A 25,706-nucleotide genomic window follows, 5' to 3' on the forward strand; every position below is an offset into this window, starting at 1 on the left:
GAAGCATTCTTACAGGAGTTTAATGAGTAAAATGAGTTTCATATTGGTTAAAAGTACAGGAGTTAAAATTTATACTATTGCTAAAACGGACTTCTGAGTGAGTGAAAAAAGGATGCAGTAAGTCTAATTCAGTAACACATTATTGATATTAGGCTCTCAATAGAGATTGCCACAGAGGACCTTGAAGCTCAGAGGTTGTTAGCAAAAGGTTATCCTAGTCCTAAAAGAAATGTGGCCTTGAATTTTTTTATAGATTAACTCAGCATTCCATCTTACCCTGAAAGAATTGAAACTCTTTCAGTTTCTGTGTTGGTTACAGCTCCCATGAGGAGATGCACGTATTCTGGTTTTGTTTTGTACATAGGATGTCTGTGGATGGAGCTAATAAGAAGCGCCAGTGAATACTGCGTAAGAATGAAAAATAGGAAATCCTGTTTAAAGAAGTTTTGGTGTTGGAGAAATCTCAGCCTCGTGTACTTCCCCAAATCATGTCTCTAGCACTTAGATTGTAATAGCTGCTTCTAGTATCAGACAAATAGAAAAGCAGTCACGTGAGGGCTGGAACATACAGTACTTATCCTCACCCTTTGCTGCTTTAAGCTTTGTTTGCTTGCAAATGAATTGATGAGAGCACGTTGCAGCACGTCTAGTGTGGGAACCAGGGGTTATTTTGGTGCAGGAGGTGGAGGGAGAGGTGTGTGCTCAATTACTTGTTTTGAAGTTCTTTTCTCCAGTATTGGAGTCTCTCTGCTGGATGACAGCCCAGTCACCTTTTGGTAAGGGAATGCAGGTACTAGTGTGTAAAAAAGGTTCAAAACTCACCTTTTTATTGTTGTTAATATGTGCAAATCAGAAAGCACTCCAGTGTAATCACAGGGGTTTTCTGGCAGATTTGTGGGAATCTTTCCTCTGTGTGGAAATTAACCTTTTTTATTACTGAAATTCTCAAGAGCCAACTAGGTTGTTATGATTTTCTTAAGTATCAAGCAAAAGGATTAGCCTTACCTTTTTGAAATAATTCATAATTGAATAGGTAAAAAATTACAAAATTATGTAGTGTGAGGAAGTATTTTGTAAAGGGCTGAATGAACTTGTTCTGAAAATCACGGAATTGAAGTATGTGGATTTTCTGTGGTGTGTTTCTGAAGGTGCTTACATTTAAAAGCATAACATAAACTTAGGTCCAAAATAGTATTAAAAACAAACACAAGGAAAAGACTCAGTTTTTCTATGTTATGGAGGACAGTTTATTTTAGTAGAGCAAGTTCTTCCTTAAATTGTCACTTAACAGTATAATCTTACTCTGCATCATAGCTAGAAAACTGCAAATTTAACCAGCAGAGCAGAATTTTGAACAGGTTTGAATTACACCTGTTTCTGATGGCAGGTAAATTCCTTGAAATTTCTTAGAGCTGTGCATTGATATCAGTGGTTCTAAGAAAGCCTAATATTCACTCGGTGTTGAAACACAAAGGGTGAAAAGGGGCAGACTTTGCTAGTACTGATTTCCAGGAAACAGTTTCATGGCTTTTGGCTTTGTTTAAAATATATCCAGCTGAGCTTTTCCTGGAAACCAGTGTTGTGTAGCACATCCTCTCTGAAGCATTACTGGTCTGTTTTAGGCATGGGTAAATGGCAAGATTAACAATTCTCAATTACCCTGGAATCAATTTATGCATACCAATTTAATGTGCTGTCTAGTCATAAAATATAGTTAAGTCTGCAAAATGCTTCCAGGATTTTACAGGCCGGATGAAAATCACTTTAACCTTTCCTCCAGCCTGATTTGCCTGTTGATTACCTTCCATGTTTTGTGTTTGGGAGTGACTCTGAATGGGCCTGGTAACTCTCTAATATACTGCTCCATGCTCTGTAGCTTGCCCAGCTAGAACATGTTGCTAGCATTTGGGGTTTTCAAAGACGTGTTCACGGGAGTCCAGCTGTAGGAATATTTCAGGGGCAGTAAACTGGAATTGTTTGTTCAGTGTTGTCTTAGCATCTGTGTAGCTCATCAGGGGCCTCCTGATGATACAAAGGCTACCCACAGTTATTGCTCCACTTTCCTTGACTCACACAACAGCAAGGTGAAACTAGTCTTTCTGCTTCCTTTTAGAGGCCTGGAATTTGTTGCAATTGTCTGCTGGATTTCTGTTCAGAGTCAGTTCTGTGTGTGTTATCAGAGAGCACGTTATGTGAATTGCAGATAAGCCTGCTGGTGCTCATGGCACCATTTGTTAGCTTAGGTGCAATGCTGTGAAAACTTGGCTCTGAAAGTAGCATAATCACTGCATTTGCATGTCCCTGTGCCCTGAGCTAGAGGCTACAAAGCTCTCATTATGACCTTCACTTGTTGCAATATTCATGTAGAGTATGATGAAATAATGGATTCCCAAATCACCTATGCTAAGGTGTTGCACCCCAAGGGAGAATTTTGTTCTTCCCTTGACTGGCTGTGCTTTTCTTTGAACTTGCTGTGCCTTTCAGGCTTCAGGGAGACCACTGGTACTTCAGTTTCTTCTTCAGGCATCCCCTCAATAGGGGATGTGTTCTAGGCTGAAATTGACAGGAATAGAGCTGTTTAGGATTTTTTTAGCTCCATAAATGAAAGAACTTACTGCTTTTCCTCCCTCTTTTGGGTCCAGTGTTGCAGTTGACTGCTTACTCAGAAGATTGCTCAAAGAAGCAATTCCTAGAATATTTTTCCTCTGATTGAAAATGTTTAATCTCAGACTGATATTCTTAGGGATCCCTTACAGCTAGGAAGAGTGTTGGATCTGAAATTAGATGAGAGAACTTGATAGAAAAATAACAAGAAGATAACAATAACAATATTTAAAGGTGATAGTGGTTGCTTCCAGCTCTAGGATGCAGTTGCAGCAGAGCACTGTGGTTGCATGTGTAAAAAATTTTAAATAATGGAATATGCTAGGTTGGAAGGCACCCACAATGACACTGAGGCCTGCACAGGACATCCCATTACACCATGTGCCTCAGAGGGTTTCCAGACTTCTCCATCTGTGTCAGGCTTGGTGCTGTAACCACTTCCCCTTAGCAGTCTCTTCCAGTTCCCTCTGGGTGAAAAGTATGGATTGATAGAGTTCACCTCTCCCTTCCTCCCCAGGTGTTAATTTTTTTTGGTTCAAAGACTGAAAACATTAAATTAGCATGAGGAATTCAAGTGGTCTTTTTGTTGTACTATCTACTCTTCATCTGGAATGCCACACTGTAGCAGAATGGAGGAGGTAAACAAACAAACAAACCAGCCCCCAAACCAACCAGCAGACCATCTGCTCCTGTATGCCAGCTCCAAAAGAGGGCTCTGAAACTCCAGAAGTCAGTATCAGTTTATAAAGGCACAATATCCTTACCCTTTGTTTTTTACATTCTCAGATCTGTGGGTCGTGAGAACCCCTCAGTGGGGTTAGGATCACTGAGGAAATAGACAATCCATTTTTGCATTATGCCAAAATAACATTTCCTGCTTGCTCTATTCCAAGGAACTTTCTCATGAGACCTATCTGAGGATGGTTTGTTGGAGGGAGCAGAACATGTATAGATAACAAAGGAGTTGACAGTGTGCTGGCACCTACTTAAAGCCCTTTACTACAATCCTACAGCTTGGTACTGCAGAAAACTAAAGCTAGTATCCCATATTAAACCTTAATTCTCTAACCCATAATTTATTCCTGGAATTCTTGTTGACTTTTAAAACATATTTTTTCTGTATCATGATTCAGTAGGTTCAGAGAACTTCTCTTCCTTGCAGTAACTTAAAACTTAGTTCTAGTGCTGGCTTTTTCTTAAAAGAAAATGCTTGTGTTACCTATACTAGAGGTGCCTGCCTGTAGAGGATGATTGTCCTTAAGTCACCAGTTGAGCTTGTTACTGTTCTGGCTTTGTCAGCTTGGGTTTCAAAAGAAAACTCATCTGATGAGTAATCTGAAGTGAGACTGGGCTGTATGGACCCAGGCATACCTGCTTGAGTTGGTAGGATGACTCATTACCAGCCTCCCCCTTCCAGCCAAGAACCTTGGCTAAAATACCAGTTGTTTCTCAACTCACACAGTTGGTGTGCTTGGATCACTGTGCAAAGCTGAAATCTTGTGTGTAGATGGTTAGGAGGAGGTGAAAATACTGAGAAGTGTCTCAGTATATTTTAATTAGATTTAACAAATCTCTCAAGTATTGATCTTCTAATGTACCAGTGTTTCTTTTTGGTTTCACTTTCCCCACCCCTCTTCAAGTAACATAGCAGAGGGTTTGAAACAATTGCAGGTAATTATTTTGATTTTGTGTCATGAATTGGGACAGGAACATGGAAGAAACAATTGCCCTTCTGTGCATCTTAGGACCTAGAAATTTTATTCCCACTGTCCCTTTGAGAAAGGACATACTTGTGATTCTCTGAAAGAGTGATTGCTAGCTAAATTTGGGTTGTGTTTCCACAGTTGAAATGATGGAAATTAATATTTTTGTGCCTTTTTGACACAGGTAGATCAGAAATGGGTTTAGCAGCTGTATCTGCTTAGAAGTTGGCACTTTTGGGCTTGGTCTTTTCTGTGCAGCTACTGGTAGGAGGATGTAAAGGTGTGGACCTGAATGTTCTTTTACTCCAAACTGCATGGGCAAGTTTGTTAAATCATTAAAATAGGAAGGTAATGAAAAAAGTACTCCTACAGGCAAGCATTGTAAGTAAGAGCTTGTAATGCCTGTTTGTGTTTTTATTAAAAATCTGCCATAAATGCTCCCAGTTTTGCTTTAGTGGTTCAAATATCTGACACTACAGTACTTGGTGAGATACTCTGCCTTTCTCATACTGGCACCAAAAATAAAATTCCCATCACAATGTTTGCATTTTTCTTTTGAAAAACAGGAAGAAATGCTCAACTGGCTCATACCTCTGTAATAAATTCTACTTTTTCCTTCTTTAGAAGATTAAAAAGGTGATGATTTTTTTTCCCCCCATCAGAAGCAAATGAATTATGCATTCTTATCTCTACTAAATGTCAAACTTTCTTTAATTAAATAGTAAAAAGGAAATCTTGTGACTTTAGGGCTCAGATGTCCTTGCTGCTGCAGTTAGTTTGACATTCTTGTGTTATCCATTCAAGGCAGTCACTTACTTTTCCTGGAAAACATTGGAAGGGAAGCTAAAATTCAGGAAAGGCTCATTCATAAAAATCATGTGGGACTTGAGTGTTGATAAGCTGTGCCGAAAAGAGGTACCATAATGCAGCTTATTAGCTTCTATTGAAAACAAAAAATTGTGGAAGGTTCTTATGGTAATGTGTAGAATAATGCTAGTGGTGCTGTATTAAATGCATTCCTTATGCACAGAATAAAATGTGGTAGAGCACCTTAGTTTTGCAAAGTCTTTGTGTATTCAGTACAGCAATGTTTGGTGCCAAAAAGCCCTTGCATGTTCCCTTGCTCTGCTTAACTCAGAGGCTGACTGTAACTCTCCTGCAAAGATTATATGCCCAAGATTTAATGAAGGGGGTTATTTTATATTTTGTGTTTTCCTGAGTTTTTCCATTATGCCAGAATGACAGATAAGAATTATTCCTGCTACTCTTATTTTACTGTCATATATATTTTCCTTTTACTTTGAGTGCTTTTGATGTGTTTCAGGACTTTGTCCCATTGTACCAGGACTTTGAAAATTTCTACAACAGAAACCTCTACATGCGCATTCGGGACAGCTGGAACCGTCCAATCTGCAGTGTGCCAGGGGCCAAAGTGGACATGATGGAGAGAGTTTCCCATGACTACAACTGGACATTCACGTGAGTCAAAACTGAAGAAAACACTTGCAAGAGCTGCCTTAAAATACAGGGTCTCTAAGAGCAAGTTGTAGGGTGTGAGGTCAAAGGAGCAGTGAATTATGAGCTTTATTATGAAAGTTTGAGCTTTCTAGCAGCTTGAATCAATGAATTTTGCTCTTTTGAGATAGATTTAGCCACCAAGGTGAAATAGATTTAGCCACCAAGGTGATACAATCTTTTGGCTGCCTTACTGTATTAAGATTTCCTGGACATACACCTGTAATAAAATTAATACCTTTGTGCATATAATGTTAATACCTAGTGTGGAAATATTGGATTGCACTGCTGCTTGTGACTTTGTGTTGATTGAGAAGAAGTTCTGCCACTTTAAGTAAATGCTGCTGTCATCAACTGTATTTGACATGATTGTTTTGAGTCAGAACTGAAGTAGTCTGTAGAAACAAAATGAGAAATACAATAAAGGGTTTTTACAAATTGGAAATGACATATCACAGGTTTGATGTGAAGAGGTTTGCAGCACAGTACTTGGTGCTGAAACTAGTTATGTCTCTTCTTGACTTTCAAGGGCAAAATAATTAAAATTGATTTTTTTCTGCTGAACTTCTTCCTTATTCTCCTTGTCACGTATTGTTAGCACAGAAGTGCCAGATGTGTTTCCTTTCTGTGGTTAGAGGATATCCCGCTTGAGATGCTGCCAAGTTAATTGATCTAGAGATGTTATTTTGTAATTGAAAGAAAACTTGTATGTTTCTGGGATGGAGGGAGGAACATGTCAGAGCAACAGATGATTTGAGAAGCCTCAAGCAATTTCATGTGTGTGGTAGCAAATTCACCTGTAAATGTAAACTCTTCTGGGAGTTAATTTGAGATTGTAAGATAGGGAGAGAATCTTTTTAACTGATTGTTGCAGTTTGATGATGAGAGGCAGTACTGAAATAATTTTAATGTTTGGTTCTATTGAGTTTTAACATTTCAGTGTATAGTCTAGGAAAGTGAAGTAATAATCTTCTGGTGTAGATAATTTTTAAAATTTTGGGTATCCTAACTTGTGCTGTTTTTAAAACACAGATACACAGGGAGAGTGATAAAAGACATCATAAATATGGGTTCCTACAACTACCTTGGGTTTGCACAGAAGACTGGGGCTTGCCAAGAAGCAGCTTCTAAAGTTCTGTCCCAGTATGGAGCTGGGGTGTGCAGCACCCGGCAGGAGATGGGTAAGTTGGAGGATGATAGTGTGTTCCCTGAATGTTTATTTCAAAGTCTGTATCTGATTGCAGGTCTTTAAAACATTAGTTGTCTCAGCATTGAACTTTAGTCTAACTGATAAAGCAGCTTTTACTTCAGTGAAGACAAATTGACTTCCTGGATTTAGTTTATGTTGCACAGCAGTTGTTTTACTTACATTTTCATATATGGGTTTTTTCAGTGTTCCCTTATGGGCCTTTAAATAAAGCACAGCTTGGTTGGTGGAAAATCTCTTTGTAGAATTTAACAGTAGTGAAAGCTTCTCCTTTCTCTGAATTTCCCGTTTGTTTTATGTGCAGGAAACTTGGACAAGCATGAGGAGCTGGAAAAGCTAGTTGCCAGGTTCCTAGGTGTGGAATCTGCAATGGCATATGGAATGGGATTTGCAACCAACTCTATGAACATTCCTGCTTTAGTTGGCAAGGTATGGCTTAAGTCATGGACAAAAGCTCACCTAGCAAAGATTCTAGTGGTTAATTTTTCTAAAAGCTACTTGTTTGCTTTTGTTTTTCCTCAGTGGCAGCCCCTGCAGATATTCTTTATGGAAACTGTAGGTCACAGAATGCATCTCTAACCATTGCAAAAATCTCTGGGAAACAGCATCCATGGGACCAGTAGCAGCATAGACCTTTCTCTCTGGGAGAAAGCCTGGCATGTTAAGGCTTGCTTCCTCAGGCTACTCCTTAGTGTGTGAGAGGGTGGCTGATTAACAAACTGATTGGCTGAAGGTGTTTTGGTGCTTTTGAAACGCTAAGAACCAACTGTGTCAGCTACACAGATAAGCTGAGTTGCATATTGGTACATGGAGAATTTATTATCTTTGAGTGACAGCTAAAAAATCCTTCCTTGGAAGAAGCAGAAAGGTTGTTTGAGGGAAATAAGATTAACTGTAAAGACTCATGATGTTTATTGTGTGCCCCATAAAAACAGGAGACAATTAGTCTGAGTGTCCAGTATTCTCCACCAGTGCTATTTTAGTTATTGGAAAATCAAATAAAATTGAAATTTTTCTTTGCTTCTTCTTGATGCAAAGTACATGTTCTCTTAGCTCCTCCTTAGAGTAAAATAGTGCAAGTACTGGAACAGGTTGTTTGGTTTTTTTTGGCAAATGATTCACTGTCAGCCTAATACTGCTAATCTATTGGAATTCTTTGCCCCTGTCTAGTGAATTATTTTGAATTATTTTCCTTTTATTTATTTTTTTTTTCACTTCCTGAGATTGCTTCCTAAATCTTCCATGTCTGATATCTACAGATCATAAATTTTCTGCCTTTTTCTTCCTGACAGCTTTTCCTGGTGATTGATTTTCTTTTGCATTAGCTGCACTGTCTTCCTGTATGCTTTTTTTCTTTTTTTTTTAAACAAGGAAGTAGCACTGTCTACATAATGGCCCTTTTCTTTTGGTCTGTTTTAAATATCAAATGCTTTGCATATTTAAAAAAAGACTTTTTTGAGTCTAATGCTAGAGAGAAATTCAGTGCTTCAAATCTAATCTTTCTGGTGTCAAATACTTCTGCAGTGCTATGAATCTGAGCAACATATGTTGCTTCTGAAATGTCTTTTACCTGCATGTTTTGGTTCTTTGTCTTTCCACATCTCTCCAGTTTTATGTTCAACAGAAAAATTATTCATAATTTCTGTGAGACCTTTCAGATTCAATACACACTGTCAGGTCCATTTAAGTAGATTGTTTGTTGTTGTTACTACAAATGACTCATTCCTGCAAACTTACTCAATCTTTTTTTCTATGTGGAGCCCTCTGTATATCTTCAATACCTTATAAGAATACCGTTGAGACACCTTACTCAGATCCTGAGTTTTCACCTTTGAACTTCAGCAGGTTTTACAACCATTAAGAGAATCTGAACAGTAAATTCCAAGGCGTGTAACATACCTTTTTTATGCAGCTCACTCCAGTAAACCAACTCTTGTCATAAATGGTACAGCAATCCCTGCTGGGTTAGTCATGAGGATATTTACTTTATTGTACACTTGAAATAAAGTAGTTAGAAGCTTTTGCCTCATAACAGTACAGGTGCCCTTATACTCAAGTGAATACTCCAAACAGAAATTGCACTCTGGTAAAGAAGAGAGTTCTTGTCGGATGAACCATTTTGCTGTTCAGAATGTTCGCTGAATGTTTTGTTTGGCTGCCTGAAGTTGCTTCTCACTGCACATTTGATTTCTTCATTGTCTGCAAATAAGGACAGATAAATCCTGAATTTTGGCACCACCCAGTACACAATTAATTGCGTGTGCGCTACCTGTTTGGCAATGCTTTGATAGTCCTCAGTAAAGCTCAAAGATTCTCATGCTTGATTAAACTCTTGGGCTGGTTTTTTTTGACTGTTTGTATCTTTTTGCATGTCCTAGTTACATTTTCAACTGTAAAGCTGCTTGGAACACAAGATATCTTCCAAGTTATTCTGGGCTCCTGTATTACTACTTAATTAGCTAAAAACAAGCTGCTGAGTATAGTTGCTCACATATACTGGACCACCTGTTCTTTTTCTGCTCTATGGAATCCTGAAGCACTTAGTTTATGTTCTTACTGAATCTTCTTTTAATAACAACATATACAGTCTGACTAGATCCATCTCTATGCCATAATTTGATCAGAATTAGTCAGCAAAAGGAATTCAAAAGCTTCATCATTATTTAGTTGATCTTAATTCACTATGCCTTGTTAACAGCAGCCTCTACTAAGCACATGCTGAAAATAAGTATAGTTGGTGTAGACTGAAAGCTGTATTTCAGCACTGTTAAAGCATCACTAAAATCAGATGTTTCTGCACCTGGTGGTTTTCAGCAGTAGAGACCCTTTGTTCACAGCCAGTTTGTCACATGCCTGATACACTCACTGCCAAGTGTGCTGAGTCTAGACCACAGATAATGGGACATTTGAGGGTTACTTAATCAGAGGTTGTTAGACCATTTGAGGCTAAGCTAGACTCTCAAACTTGCCTGTTTTAGATTAAGTACCATTAATATAATCAGTATAACTAGGTAATAACACTGTTCTGTATTGCCTTTAGCACAGAATTTTTCATCATAGCTCTGGATGGAGAGAGACTGTACAATTGAGTTAGAGCAGTGATGCTTGAAGGATATTTTTTTGGTTGTAAGAAAGCACATTAATTTCCACATATAGGTGAGTTGTAAAATTAAGTGCTCAGGACTGAATTACACAATTCATGTACATAGCTCTCTGTAGTAAAATGTGGCATTCACTTCAGTGGGCCTTGCAGGATGTGGTGGTAAGCCTGTTCTTCACTGACATATTTTTCTAGAGTCCAAGCTGTGTTATCTCCAGTTCCTGTTAGCCTTGTCCTGAATGCTTTCTCAAATGTAAATTTGCTGATAAATGCAACTGAAGTCTTATCACTGTAGTAGCATCACTCAGTTTTACATATAATCATCAGTGATGGCTATTCTGTGCCATTGCCTTATGTGATGTGATCCATTGCCTTCTTTCTAGTGGCAGAAAGTACTAGACTAGTTACTACTTCTTCAATTTCAAATTAATTTGTTTCTAATTGAATGTCCTTTTAGCAGAGGGTGAAAAGAGGCTGCTGCTTCTCAGTTTGTTAAATCTAATTTCTCCACCAAAAGCTTGTCCTTGTTTTTATGGAAAAGCTTTTTCTAGGCAATGAATCTCTTCTTTTCTTCATTTTTTTTTTAACTATCAGTTTTCCTGCTTTCTGCCATTCAAGAAGAATACTAGTACTGGATTATTATATTCACTTTTCTTGATACAGGAGTGTTTAACAGCCATGTCCTCTGATATATACATACTCTGTCAGATGTAGTTGCTCTAAAGAGCAAACACTAGTTGGAAATTTCCATACTTCATATGCCAAAGTCTATGAAACATATAATGTGAGTCTTTGTAGCAGCAGTATGAACATATGGCATTTGTGGAAGTTTCTGGGGAAAACCAGTCTCTGGCTTTCTCAGAATGTAGAATGTTTCTAGGGGCATCACATTTCTAGTGCTGAGACTTTGAGACTCTGCACTAGAGGGAAATAAGGTTAACTCTAGGACAAAGTACTCCTGTTGTCTGGGACACTCCTGGTATAACTGTAGGCAATGCTTTTGACAGTCCCTTCTAGTAATTCCCATTGCAGAGAAATCCTCTTGATTCCTCCCTCATGAAGCTGTTATAAGAGAAGCATGGAATGAACATGCTTCAGTGTTAGATCTTCAGCATCTTGACACCCTTTCCAGATTTTTAACTGAGCAAAGTCACTTCTAAAATTGCAGCTTGTTTGCATAGTAATTGGAGGGGGCCAAGGTTATTTAGAAATATTGTTGCTTCCTTATATATTAATCCCCCAATATACATACATTCCTGTAGTCCAGTGGTAATACTGTGACTGAATGTTCAGCATATCAGTTATTGACCTGTAATCATCACTGCTTTCAAAGCATACATATCTTGTTTTAATGTTTGTCCAAGAATTTATCTTCTGAGCTTTTCTTGAAAAAGCAAATTAATTCAGTGTCATGTTTAGTGGCTTCAGAAAATTTCTCCAGTTCATCATGCAATTCTGTTTTCCACTTTCTGTCTCTTGTATATTACCTCCATCTACGTGTGGGTTTAATCAGTGGTTGCCTCCTAATGAAAGTAATAGTGCAACATTGAGAAGGCCTTTAAACCTAGGTCTTTGGTGTCCTGTTTCTTAGCAGCACTGTCGACTTGCTGAGTGAACTGTGGCAAGCTGCTCTGCTCCCTGTTTTACCTGACTGCATAGGAGGATGAGTACTCATCAACAGCATGAGATATTCAGAGATTCAGCTGCAGGACTTCCAGGAAAAGTGAAACTTTAGTGTTTCTTTCAGTTAAGAGCAGTTCTGTATTTTTATTTGCCATACTAAGGCTGCAACTTGGATCTTAACCAGTCTTGCCTGGACTAGTTAGAATTTGCAAGTAGTTGGAGTTGCCTGCATTTATGTTGGAGTTTTCTTTTCTTAAATGATCCTGAAGTGCTGCAGAGCTGAAAGGTTTTACATACTTGACTGTGAAACATAACCTTCTCAATATATTCTTCTTTCCCCTTCTAATTCAGGGCTGTCTGATTCTGAGTGATGAACTGAATCATGCATCACTAGTGCTTGGAGCAAGACTGTCAGGAGCAACTATTCGAATCTTTAAGCACAACAGTAAGTATCAGATGGTGAACTCCTCTTTTCTGCAGATGCTATAGATCAGATGCAATATTTTCTGTCTTCTAGTAGCTGAAAATCCAATTTCATGCAAGGAAATCCATTGCTAGTTATGTAAAAGGTCAGAGGACAGCTGCTACTGAAGTTGAATCATCCTGAATCAGATTTTTTTAATGTATTCAGTCCCAGTTAATAACACTTTTATCCTGAAGCTGTTCTGGCCTACATCTTCTGCATATGGAGGAGAACATGCCACCCTTTGGCAAGTCTAGGGACACTGGTGTTTTAACATTGTTTCTTGTCCTACCGTGCTTGGGTAGCTCAGCATGGTTAGATTATTCTAACAGTGTGTCACATAATGATGCAATCTTGTAGTGGTCTAGGTTACAATTTGGGGGATAAGAAAGTTTAATTTTAGAACTGGATGCTAACATGCTCCTACAGTAACAAAAGCTTAGGATGGCAGATGTCCTAGCTAAACTAGAAAGTCATGAATTGGCACAATGTAGTACTAAAACAATTTTTGGGACAAGAAGCATAGATTAAGTTCAATGAATTACTTGCTTTAAATATTTACGTAATTGTTTCCAAAATACACAGATTTTTAAATTTCCTAGTTTCATCTTGCTCCAAAGGAGGTATTTATAATAACTTTCAGGTTAAAACTAGCTAGGATTTCCTTCTCTTACTCTTGATGGAAGAGGCATGTGGTTGTTCTTCATAAAGTAAGAACTACCTTTGTTCTTCAGGTACTCCTAATACTCTTTATAGTGTCAGTCTCTGAGGTCATGATGACTCTTGCTCTCTTTGAAGTGTGTAGTGGTGACAGCAAAACTTGGGTGACTGCAATTATTTTTCTTTCTTTGTCCTACTTGATAGTGTGGATTCTCTCTGCTTTGCTTACTGTTTCTTTTGTGTTTGCTCTTTCTTGTTTTCTGCCATTTGAATAATTTGTTTTACAAAAAAGTAGAGCATTTGGTAACATTCATTTTTTCTTTTTAATTCTTCATAAATTTTGGTTGCTGGGCAAGATCACAAAAGCTTTTCATTCAATTTCTTACATTTGTGTGGACATACTTCTGAACATTGCATCAGTTGCAGAAGTTCAAAGAACATTGGTGACAAACATAGTTCTGGCTATGGGGAAGAAGCTGCTGTGATGAAAAATAGATGATTTGTGGGAATGGCTACAATAGATGATTTGTGGGAATGTGCTTTCCCCTGGTGAAATTGTGGGATGTTCTAGAAACATTTTACATGGTGGGTTGTTGTGGAAGAGAAAGTAGTGGCATATTAGAATCAAGGCAAAATGCAAACAATGGTCTTGGTTATCAAGATGATGTTCAGTTCTTATTTCTGTATGTGTTCTCAGTCCTACTCTTGTTATACTCTATGCTGCCTTTTTAATGTGATTTTCTTAAGATTTTAATGGCTTTGTTCATAATCAGATTTTTAGAAACTGTGGGGGGGAAATGAAAGCTTCCCCTGAAATTCCTTGTAAAATGCTTTTATTTTTTTCCTGCCTTATTCTGTAGTTTGTTCTTTTCATTAAGCTCAGACTCATCTTCCCCTCCTTCTTGAAAAATTAGAGTAGAAGTTTATTTTCCATTGTTCTCTCTAATTGCACTAACCTTGTCTTTCCTTCATTGAGAGACCTGTTGGAGACAGGGACTACACTGCTGATTTCTTCATCATTGACTTTCTGAACCTTAGCTGTCTTTTAACAGTACATTAACTGACCTACTGTGCTGTTTAGTTTTAGTCTAGATCTAGCTCACAAACTCCTCTTGCTGCTACAACTGCACTAGTCTACCAGTTCTTTTTCCATGATGAATTTGTTCTCTTTTTCACACCCTAGTGTTTATATCTATCTCTTGCTCAGAACTTGGCTTTTATGCTTTGATTAATCCCATCTTCACTCCTTTCCTTGAAGTTTTTTTTTTCAGGACTGATTCCACATGTATGTATTTGTTCACATTAGTTAGGTCTCTAAGGATCACATCAAGTATTTATAATCAAAGCTTGTAAGATTTCAGAATATGCTTCTACTAACAGTTTCATCTGTCTAGTTTCTGATATGCTGAACATTGTCCTTTTTCCTGCACTGGTGGTTCTTTTTTTTCCCTTTTCTCCTTTGGTTTAGAGACTTCCTGTTCTCACTTCCAATCCCTTCAATTTTAAACAAATAAAAAAGTACACTTGCCCTGCTTATTTTCCTGCACTTTGGTCTATCTTCTTCTTATCTTTAATTCATTATCCTTGAACTTGTTGTGTTCTAGCTCAATTCTGTTGTTCTGTTCTGAATTATTTCTATCTACAAGGACATTTGTACTACTAAATTGCCTTCTCTTTTCATCAGAATGAGATACCTTCCTTTTTTATTCCCCCCCCCTTCTCTGTTTGTGCCTAATGCTCTAACTTGTGCTTTTAGTTTAGAATGATGAAATTCTTCCTTGGAGTTCACACAGTCACCTATTCCTTTCAGTTTCATCCATGGTCCTGTAGGGAGATGAAGCCTGTGCTTATTGACTTGTATATGGTCTGTCCTCCATGCTGGAGCAATTTGTGCCTTTTTGGAATATTGCTGTCATGTCAAAGTTCAAGCTAGTAGCTGTTTTGGTACCATTTAACAGTAATTTCTGGTGCAGATATGCAAAGCCTGGAGAAGCTGCTCAAAGATGCTATTGTGCATGGGCAACCTCGTACACGGAGGCCCTGGAAAAAAATTCTTATCTTGGTGGAAGGAATATACAGGTACAAACTATTCTTTATAATCCTAAGACCCTCCACGTGAGATCTAAATGCTTAGTGTTTGGGTTTCTTTGCCAAATCAAACGATGAATATTGTCACTTCATAGTTATTTCATTAGTCTCATCTGCTAATTACATGACACTGTGTATGTCTTACATCCTGGGCTTTCTGTTGCTGGAACTGTAGCTGCAGCTGGTGTTATCACAATGTTTCCCACATCCTGATTATATTGTAGAAATTAATTAATCAAAACTGATTGCTTATATCAGAGCTGAGGTCTTAAGTTGCTTGTCCATTCCATTCTTTCCGCGCTTACTAGATTATTTTAGTGTGAACGGAATTGTACAAATTTAATTTTTTTGCTAAGAGTGAGTAGGAGCAGTAGGCATAGCTGTGTTAGGCATTTAAATCCTAGTGATTTTCAGTACAAAATGTGGTGTTTTGAAGTGTTACTAATGGAAGCCTAGTCAGTTCTTAGAAACATCAGGTAAGTAGATGTCAAGTCAGAGCACTGACATTAGAGTGGAAGTAAAACTGAGATAATTTTATTAATGAATTATCACTGAACACATTCCTGTGCCCTAACTTCCTGTTGCTGCTACTGTTTAGTCTGTGTGTCAGCATCCCAGAGATGCTGAACAGGTAGAAAGGAGAGATCTGGGCCCCAGGTACAAGGAAGAGAGGTGCATCTCTGCAGACTGTGATGAGTCTAGCAAATTTTAAGTGTTTGTAATTACTGGAAGAGTGAAGAAATTAAAGCTCAGTGATTTTAGTCTCTATGAGGTGGTCCCAACAATTAAGTCAACTCATACTGAATTTTTGTTTCTCAACAGTATGGAGGGATCCATAGTCCGTTTGCCTGAAGTGATTGCCCTTAAGAAGAAGTACAAATCCTATCTGTACCTTGATGAAGCTCATAGTATAGGTGCCCTGGGTCCCAGTGGCCGGGGTGTAGTGGATTATTTTGGACTCAATCCTGAAGATGTGGATGTTATGATGGGAACATTTACGAAAAGCTTTGGAGCTGCAGGAGGATACATTGGGGGCAAGAAGGTAAAAAGCTGGGAATATCATGGCTGGTGGTAAAGTCCTTTTCAGGCAGGTGGTGGAATTCTTGGTTAAGCATTTCAAATTGAATTTATTCCTCAAGTACCCTATTGTTCATTTGTTTCATAATTTTACATGCTGTCCAATACTGTGGAAGTCTACAGTGCAGGAGAGTGTAGCCTAGTAAAATACGTCATAATTGTGTGATTCTCACATGGTCAGTGATGATTTGAGTTTGCAGAATGTACAGTAGTGATGCCATACCTTTCTAGGAAGGGCTAGGAGCCAGGAAGCAGGGATTTCTTGGTGTTACTTTTAATGAGACTTGAAGGAAAAATGCAAAAAGCTTAAGTTTTTCAACCCGTTTGGAGGAAAATCCTCTTAGGTTAGTCTGGTATAATTGATTTCCCCTGGGCACAAGCAATTTGCTTTCTGAAATTACTCTTTTTCCCTTTTTCTTTTTTAACTGGTTGATTGTTTTGGTTTTTGTTTCTTTGTTTTGGCATTTTCTTTGTTTGGGGTTTTTAGGGATATTTTTTGGCTACTGTCTCCTTCTATTGGAAAATACAGCCAGAAAGTGTTGCACTTGCCAACCTCTAATTCTCAGAGGGATTGTGTAGACAATTCTCTGTGTCACCTTTCTCATATCATAAAATGTCTGATCTCACAGATCAGGCTTCTGAGCTTTATTGGAGGGTAAAATTCTACCATTTTCCTACCAGGACAATAATTTTTTATGTATTAATTGTGATAATTACTTCCGCCAGTAAGTGGAGATGGAACTTGGAGATATTTCTTGGAGGGTGTTTACTACAGTTAGATTAAAATTACTTCAACAACTTCTCCAGAAAAAAAATCATATAAATCTTTTTCCAAGGGTAGTGAGCTAGTGGGATTGACTCCATGGCATTGGTAAAGCAGCTAAGAGGCCTTTACAACTGTTTTAGCTACTGATTGAGGGATTCATAGGTAAGAGGCTTTAAATCTTCTTACCTAGTTTATTTCAAAGTCCCTTTATGACTTCCTTTCTCCAACTCTGACCCTAGGCAGATGGCAGCAGAGCACTTCCGGAGGTTTTTATGATGCATTTGCAGCTTGTGAGGTCATAGCTACAGAGGTCATTATTCATTTTGTGATAGCAAAAGACAGAATCTCTCCTGGCATTCATACTGATGTTTATATTTTAGCTTGGTTTTGGTACAGTTAACAAGCAGCCTAGATGTAAGGTGTGTTGGTCCTTTGTTCCTATATGAGCTGCTTTTGCCCTCTAAGAGAAATAGGATGTGTTTAAGTGGGAAATGCAGAAAGATTAGGCTGAGGTTTGTGTATTCTCAAATGACACCTACTGCTTTATTTATATTGTGCTCATGAATGAGAGAGATTTTGTGACCTGTTCCCTTGTTTGGTGTTTTTTGTGGGGAAAAAAGTATATTGAGCATGATCCATAAATACCTATGGATCTTGCTCCCCACTATTTCATTTTCTTTATATTCACTCTGTAATAATCAACACTTTGGAAACTCACCTTGGACACAGCTCAAGTAATGCAAGCATAATGCAAACCTTTGTTGCAATCCACTGTTGATGGTGTTAGCTAAACAAGTCTGTCATAGGCATTCGTCTCTGATCAACACACATTCCTGCACTGTGACATTATTACAAGTTGTCATGTCCCTGCTGTTTCTTGTACTGTAAAATTAATCCTTGAGATACTTGTTCTCTAATGGGGCATTCTGAAAGAGGTTTTTTTGTGGTTCCCTGTTTTATTGTGATTGAAGATATGAGAGAGGTATTTCTCTGAGTGCTAGGAAGGCTATGTCTGATGTCTCTTGTGTTTTGCTAGGAACTGATTGATTACCTCAGGACATACTCTCACAGTGCTGCGTATGCAACATCAATGTCGCCTCCTGTTGTGGAGCAAATCATCACCTCTGTGAAGTGCATTATGGGTGAAGATGGTACAACTATTGGTGAGTCTTTCTAGCAGTAAGCATGTAGAAAGGGGAAGGCAGAAAGAGCCTCTATCACTTTGACAGATAACACATTCAGTGGACACTTTCATAATTATCCATTAGTAATTCTGCAGTTGAAATTTCTGGGTCAATAAACCATTTACAATTCTGCTTGGCAGATCAGCCTAATAACAGCATAAAGAGTTTTCAGCTACAGGTGAGTCATCTTAGTCTTGCCTAAGACACACTGTTTTCTTGTACTGATTTTTGTTTTCTGTCAAGCTATTCTAGCTAGCTTCTTTTCCTTCCATTGTCTGTCCTTTGTTATTTGCCCCACTTTAAACATTGCTTTCAGAGTATTTTGCTGTTATATGTTTTGTAGTTGTGTGCTGGTTTATTGTAGGGACAGTGCTTTCAATTTTCATTTCAATTAAAGTGAATGGGGAAATGTTTCTGAAATCCCTTTTTATTTGGGGAGCTGGAGGCATTTTTCAAAATCGGTGAACTTAATGGACTAGGAGAAGAAATTCAGGGTATTTGTCTTCATTGTCTTAGTTTTCCTGTTTCATTATAGAAGTAAAAAAGGGAAAATTTGTACTACTCTCTGGGCATTCAAAGTTGTAATGACAGGTTCTTGTGTCTCATTTGCCTATGGGTTGCTGCCTCCTTCAGTTACAGCATGAAGCAAGTAGCCCTTTAAGCTGCCTTGAAGCTGAAATGGTACAGCTTGTATGTAGGTTACTTGCCCCTCCTCACAGGTAATTAAAAAGTTGTGAGCAGCTCACACAGGATGCTGATGTACTTTATTGAGGATCTGTTGGGGGCATTTAGTTTGGAGGCTCTTAGAATTCTAACTGCAGTATGTATTGAATTCTTGGAGCTTGAGGCATCTGGCCACGAGGTGGTGGTGGTGTATGCTGAAGAAGTGAATTGGCTTTTGAACATGTGCCTGACCAGCCAACCTGTTTGATAACTTACAGTGGGAAAGCTCAGTGGAAATATGACTTGAGAATTTTCCTGTTATAACAGTTTTCATTTGATTTGCTTATATTATCTGAGAACAGCCCCAAGTGCCAGCAGTGTGTGTAGGTGGTTGCTCAGCAGAGAGGCAAGTGCAGCTGGGCAGCAGCCTGTGTCTGTGCTAGCTTGGAGTGCGAGTGGTCCATGGCAGAGACCAGTACCAAGCTACAGGAGTTGACTCCCTGCTCTCCAGTACAGGTATTGAGCAAGCTTCACACTACACAAAAAGTTGTCTTGCTGTAGTCTTAAAAGTAATTGTTTGAGGTTTTTATAGCTGGTGATTTGCCAACAATCTGTGCTCTGCTTAGGCGTTGCTTGTTTTGGGTTTCTTCCAGTATCTGTTTTGCTTAATGAAGCAGGAAGCAAGGAATAACTGATTTCTGTTTGCAGTATTTAAACTCAGGCATTTTTGTCTCTTTCTGAGGCTGCTGTGTGGTATTTGTTCAGGCCAGGAGAATGGAAGTAACTTACATTCCACACTGTTCTCCTGCTGTTATACCAGCAAGATCCATCTGAGCTGAAAGGCAAACCAGATTAGGAACCAATATGGCGAAAACATAAACTCAAAAGATTGTTTCTGTTCTCATGTTGCTTAAAATGCATGTTGAGCTACATCCTGCTAATTTGGTGCCAAGAAGTACCACAATTCCTAGGCATTCTAACAAGAAAACGAGAGGTTTTGGTTTTTGATAGATGTCTCATTTCCAAGAAATTTCTGTATGTCCACTTTCTATATAAGCTTTTGCACTTTTCATAAGTGATGGGTATAATACCTGGATAGCCAGAACCCTGTCAAATCTCAAAGGATTTCTCAGCTGCAGGTCTTGTGAAAGTGTTAACTGGCTTTTTAAGCATCTAAGTCAACTTTGAGTTAAGATAAGCACCTTACAGGATGATTGCTGCATGAAAGTGCTTTTCTATTTATTTTCTGCTGTGTGCTGTTTCCCAGTCATGCATTTTTAAAATTGCCTTAAGGCTTTAGAGATAATAGTACTTTGTAGACATTTTATGTGGATGAAATTGGCAAAAGTTCAGTTGGGTGAACTAAGCAGCTGATTAGTGATAGGATGACAATTTTTTCCTTGTTTAAGGGCTTTGGCTGTGTTTGGATTCTGTGGAATTACAAGTGGGGCTCTGGAGGACTACTGCCTGCAGCTGGTTTGACTATGAATAAATAAAGAGTAGATGGGTACTGGTAATAGTTAACTGTGAAAGACAAGTGGAGAAATAGTGTTAAACAGGGTCACTGGCAAGCACCTCTGAATTGACTGTGTACTACAAAAATTTCATTGCTTTTAAGTTAGTCAGGCTGAATGAATCTGTAAAGGAAACTGAGATAGGACAATGGTTTTACAGCAGCACAGGAGTTGGAGCTGGAATCCCAACAGTAGATGGCTAGCTCCCAACTTTGCTTTGGACCACAGCTAAATCTTTTAATAGCTTCAAGAGTGCTTTCTTGAAAAGAGCCTTTGTGGCTTCTTTGTCTGCCTGCTTCTGTTTACCACATGCTATTTGTAAAACCTGCTGTCCTCCATGTCTTCAAATCTTTGTGGAAATTGTCATGTCAGATTGAGATAGTCTGTAGCTGAGGAATAAGTAATAGGAACGAAGTAGTTTTTGAAGATGAAGGAGTTTTTGTAAATAATTTTGCAAGAATATGTTCATTGTCTAGGTTATTTCTAAATCTAAAGAAGCGTCTGAAGACTCCAAACTTACAATATGAGGTGTTGTAATTACTAAAACTTTACGTAACTAAAAAAAGTGAATGTCTCCTTTCAGATTTTTCCTGCAAGTTGCCAGTGGCTAAATAGGATATTGGGAAGAGGCAGCACAGGCAAAACAGAGATGCTATGAAAAACTTCTCTGCAGAGAATGCAAGACATGTGCTTATGTGCAGATATGCTGCTTTAGTTGGCACAGTAGTTTTCTTGTGTCTTGATTTCTACTCAGTCTGTTAATTCTTTGTAAGGTGTATGCATGTAAGTGACTAGCTGACTTCAATCACCCTGAAGACAGTTACAGCAGTATAGTTATATATTAATATATTACTTGTTCCCTCATCCAGATTGCAAAAACAATGCTAACAGCTAAAGCAATAAGGTGGCAGTCACGTTATGGGTTCTTGGTAGTGGTGGGTTCATCTATGGGTTCTTCCAGTACTGCAGCTCCTCTACATTACCAGATCAATCCTCTGTCCTGTTTTACTTTGCATTACTTGTCTTGTACTGTAATTGGCTAGAAGACCATCCTGGGTCTTAAACAAGACATACTTGATCTGTGATCCCTTTGAGAATTTCTTCAAAGGTACAGTTATCCTCAAGAGTGTTGAGCCCCTTGAGCATATAGACTCTCTTCAGAGACCTCAGGTGACATGTATATGAATATCTTGTATATCATTACATTTGGCTTTAATATATATAGTGGAGCAAGATGATCACGAGGAGAGATGGAGAAGTCTTCTTTCTACAAAAACAAACTTTTTGAACTGTTTTCCAATTCAAAGTCTCTATGGTTGAAAACTTTAATGAGAAAGTGTTGCAGATGCTTGTCAGTTGCAGTTTGGTGAATGTTGCTCTTGCTGTGTTGAGCCACAAAATGAATGAATGTCAGATAGTTTTGTAGATAAAGGAGCTTTTTAAACAATGATAATAGAAAGACACAATAAGCAGACTTTTCAAGGTCATAGTATACATACACAAAGATGACAAATTGATTCTTGGAATGGAGTTTTGGAAAGCTGTAGCATAAAGCCACTTGATGCTTGCTGTTATTTAAATTGACTGTAGGGAAAATGAGACAGCTTGGTTCTTGTCATGGTAAATGAGACATTGTTATGATTTATGATGTTAAGTACTTGACCTGTCTTGGTGAATTTTTCAGCATCAATGATTTGGTTTGAGTTGAAAGCTAGATCTTTGCCGCTACAATTTCACTAGAACTGGGAATCCAGCTGGCTCCTTTCTGTTATTTACATAAGAGCCAGTGATGCATCCTGTACAACTGGAGTTCTGTTAGTCTTGTAGCTGTTCAGGACCCAGCCTGTTTGTTACCCTGATAACATTGCTGGGGGCAAGTGGAAGAAAATCATAAGTAACCCAAGTGAGATACAGGCAAATCAAAACATGCTAAGTGAAACCAGTCTAGGGACTGGTTAACCACCTCAGAAGTGAAACTTAGTTTGCTCTCCTATGTATTGAAAACTGAAGATGAGCCTTAAACCCAGGTGTAGTTTAAGGTTCAACTAAAGCTGGCAGTACTAATGGCTTGTAAAAGAGATGAGCTATTTCTTTCCACAGACCTTAACTCAGTAATAGTAATTATAACTCTTGACATTTGTAACAAGTTTGACTGACTTCCCTGTGGATTTTATGAGGCAAATATCCCACACCTAATCATAGAGCTATACACAGCATGTATAAAATAAGTTGTGGATAGACCTTGCCCAAGATCACTTGTAAATTTGACTGAATGTTGTCTTGAGCACTGTATAGAAATGAAGGATTATTATCCAGCATAGTTCAGTGGAGGTGGCAGTTGCATTGACCATCCCAGCTGCTGAACTACTGGAAACAAATAACTGCTCTTTGAAGGCTGGTCAGTCAGTTAGCAGCACAGAGTCAGATTGGTATTTGTCTCAGCATCTCAGTTGTGAAGAGCCAGGAATTTATTCCATCTCATCAGTGAAAACATTTAAAAAAAATTCTACTCTTGCCATTGCTAAGTGCAACAATATTGAGTGAGTTAAATCAGAGAAGGCAGTTAAACCAATTATTACCAGAATAATAAGAATGTACAGCTGTCTTGGCAGAGAATTGAGCATAACTAAGCTGTTCATAATTCAGGACCATTTTACTGTCCATATGCCCAGGGAGAAGCATGCTGGGGAAAAAAAAAACCCAAAAAATAAACCAAACCAAGCTTAGATGGTCTTCTTAAATTCTGGAGGAGAAAAGACTGCAATTGGTACTTTACCTTCCATATGGTTAATCAGGTCCTCAAGTCAAGATAGGACCTCAGCAGTTCAGTCATATGCCTAATCAGTAGATTTCTTGAAGTTGGCCATTTTGTAACATTACCTTTTTCTTTCCAAAGACAAACCAGAATTATATGCAAGTACAGACATTAGCAGTAATGAAGGAATAGCCCATGTTTCAGCACCTGGAATTGAATTTTAAGTAGCTTATGGTATGTTTATAAATAAAGTCATTACTTTGCCATTCATAGCCAGCAGTCAATCCACAAATGGAAGCAGTGACTTCTGTTGTACTCCAAGGGGGAAGTACTTCTTCTGCAGGCTGAGGCTGAAAACATTCAATTATCATTAAAATCTGTTCATTTGAATTTCCTCCAATAATGCACTTGTTAATGAGGTGTTAAATTATCACCTTGGGAACCTGGGGACCAGTCAAAACTAATTTGAGCAAAGTGATTTTTTTTTTTTTTTTTGTTGCTGCCCTTGAGAATCACAAGCTGAGCTGGGAAACTGTTGGAAAAACAAATACTCTGGGGGTCATAAAGAGGGTTTCCTGCTTCTCTCCAGGGGTCTAACAGTTTTAAACATCATTCTCTGTATTTGTACTTCCAGCTGAGGATCTTTTAAATCCAGCTTGTTGCTGCACCCCTATCTCCCTCCCACAGAGCATGGCAAGCTTCAGAAAAACTGCTTTAACCTGGACTGCACAGGAGAAATCTTTCAGCCTTTGATGCTTTGAAGAGTGTTTACAGACCTTAGCAGATTTGTACCCTTTGTGTTGTACATTGAAATATGAGAATTCTTCAGTGCCTCTTCTTTTGGGCTTTATTCAACACTGTAGTGTTTGTATAGAGCTTATAAACCTTTATAAGTGTACACCTGCTTTGTTCTTCTAACATTCTGGTTCTTTCTATTTCTGTTATGGTAGGAACTGTGTCTTCATAGACTAAACACTATTCTTCATAGCAGAAATACAACTAGAAATGTTGTTTTGTTGAAGTAATTTAATTTTTCTTAATTTCTTATGCTATAATTGATTTAAAATGTGTGTCTCACTTTTTACTCTCAATAGCATATGAGATGCCAGGTTTCTACAGAATGCTGGTGTGCTGCTTATACAGGAAAAGGAGAAAATACTGGTAGCAGGTTACTAGTATATATAGTACATATTGTTAGCAACAGCACAACTAAAATGCTTCTAAATTAAGCGTTAAGATTAAGCATTTCAACAGCAGTAGCTGCACTCGAGATGATGTGCACTCTTTCTCTGGATTAGTGTGAAATGGAGTTCATGGTTCCTGATGTGCTACATGATTTACTGGAGCAGAGTTTTTAGAAAATACCTGAACGACGCACAGAAGCACTGCCTCCTATCATCAGTCCTGGCAGCTGCACCAATTTCTACATAGAAAAAATAATACTAGTACTGCAATAATGTCTGCAGTGCAGAGACTTCTAGGAAGACTGTATAGTGTAATTGTTTCTATCTTCTTTGGAAACAGGCAGTAGTCAGTAATGAAGCCTTTCTGTGGGCTGTGTTAGGCTATGTGGGACTGCAGGCCAGCTGGCCTACTGTCCATGCCTACTTTAGTGGGTTCTGATGGAAAATATGTTTGGCACAAGCTCAGCTCCTGCTATTTCACATCAATGCAGTTGACCTACCACAAATTCCCAAACACAGACAATCTTGACAATCTACAGTGTGTACTTTTGTCCTGATAGAGTGCAGATGTTTGTTAGTGTTTCAGAATTAATAAACTTTCTTAGATAGTACAGATTTAATTTTTAAAGGAAGAAACTGTCTGAAAAACCTGCATGCCAGTTAATGTGTTTTAAGAGCATATGGCCAGAGGAGAGATTTGAGATTACTTTAAATAAGATGGAGCGGATTCTTGATTTTGGTATTGGGGCTTAGTTCAAGACAAATTGACTTGTCAAGGACAGGATAAACCAACCTGTAGGGCTTCTTTCTGCCACAAGAAGCTAAGCTTCTGTTAATGCTCAGGTTATTGCCTAATTGTTGCATAGTGGAAAAGTTGTGGTTACAATACTGCCTACATGGGGGAAAATGTGTTACAGAGTATGCATGCTTCTCAAATTCGTGTTGGCTAGCAGCTCCTAGGATTTCTTAACTGTTTGTCCATGGACACTGGGATTGCAAAAAAAAAGAAGAAAAAAGGCGCCTGTACAATACTTCTGAAGCTTTTTAAGACTTTCAAGCATGCCTTCCAGCTGGTCAGCCTAATGTTGTATCATATAAGTGTGTTGGCAAACTCAGGCTCTAAATGGGTGGTGGAGAACTCATTTGTTCTGCAACTACCATCTCTAGAACTGAGTACTCTGTACAAACAGATGGGTCACTCCTATGGAATAACTATACCAGGAGCTGGAAGCAAAGTGTTCAGTACCTCCAATCTGAAATATTGCTTGTCTTTTCTAGGATTATATCTATATTCCTGACAAGTATCTTTTTGTTCAGGACAGGCAGCATAGAGGGTTTTTTAGCAATTGTGGGTTTTATATGCACAGCTTTGATCTTTCCAGGATCCTTGGAAAACAGAGCTGTTCAGGAAAGACAAGTCTGTAAATGTCAAAGGAGAGACAAGGTCCCCAGGGTTTGGGCCTTTTCATGCACAAAGCCTGCTCTTCCACCTCACTGCATTTCCAGGTGGCAGGATACCAGAAGCTTCTTGCCAAATACAACTTACTGACATGGGAAAGCTCAATACCCTTGCTGTTGAAATTATTGCAGAGTTTTAGGG

The 25,706-nt window shown here is 38.4% G+C and overlaps 1 protein-coding gene across 2 annotated transcripts in view; it reads left to right on the plus strand.

Moving 5' to 3' along the window:
* Positions 1 to 25,706, plus strand: part of SPTLC2 (serine palmitoyltransferase long chain base subunit 2) — a 76,334-nt gene that overhangs the window by 12,591 nt on the left and 38,037 nt on the right. For both annotated transcript variants that reach the window (XR_012580723.1, XM_005479757.4), the window contains exons 3-9: positions 5,632 to 5,786; positions 6,855 to 7,003; positions 7,334 to 7,458; positions 12,104 to 12,197; positions 14,849 to 14,954; positions 15,786 to 16,005; positions 17,843 to 17,969. Coding sequence is in view for 1 of the 2 variants with exons in the window: in XM_005479757.4 (XP_005479814.2) it covers positions 5,632 to 5,786; positions 6,855 to 7,003; positions 7,334 to 7,458; positions 12,104 to 12,197; positions 14,849 to 14,954; positions 15,786 to 16,005; positions 17,843 to 17,969 (976 nt within the window). In the remaining variant the exon portion in view is untranslated. The remainder of the gene's footprint in view (positions 1 to 5,631; positions 5,787 to 6,854; positions 7,004 to 7,333; positions 7,459 to 12,103; positions 12,198 to 14,848; positions 14,955 to 15,785; positions 16,006 to 17,842; positions 17,970 to 25,706) is intronic.

This window comes from Zonotrichia albicollis, chromosome 6, assembly GCF_047830755.1.
Source record: "Zonotrichia albicollis isolate bZonAlb1 chromosome 6, bZonAlb1.hap1, whole genome shotgun sequence".
Classification (NCBI taxonomy): domain Eukaryota; kingdom Metazoa; phylum Chordata; class Aves; order Passeriformes; family Passerellidae; genus Zonotrichia; species Zonotrichia albicollis.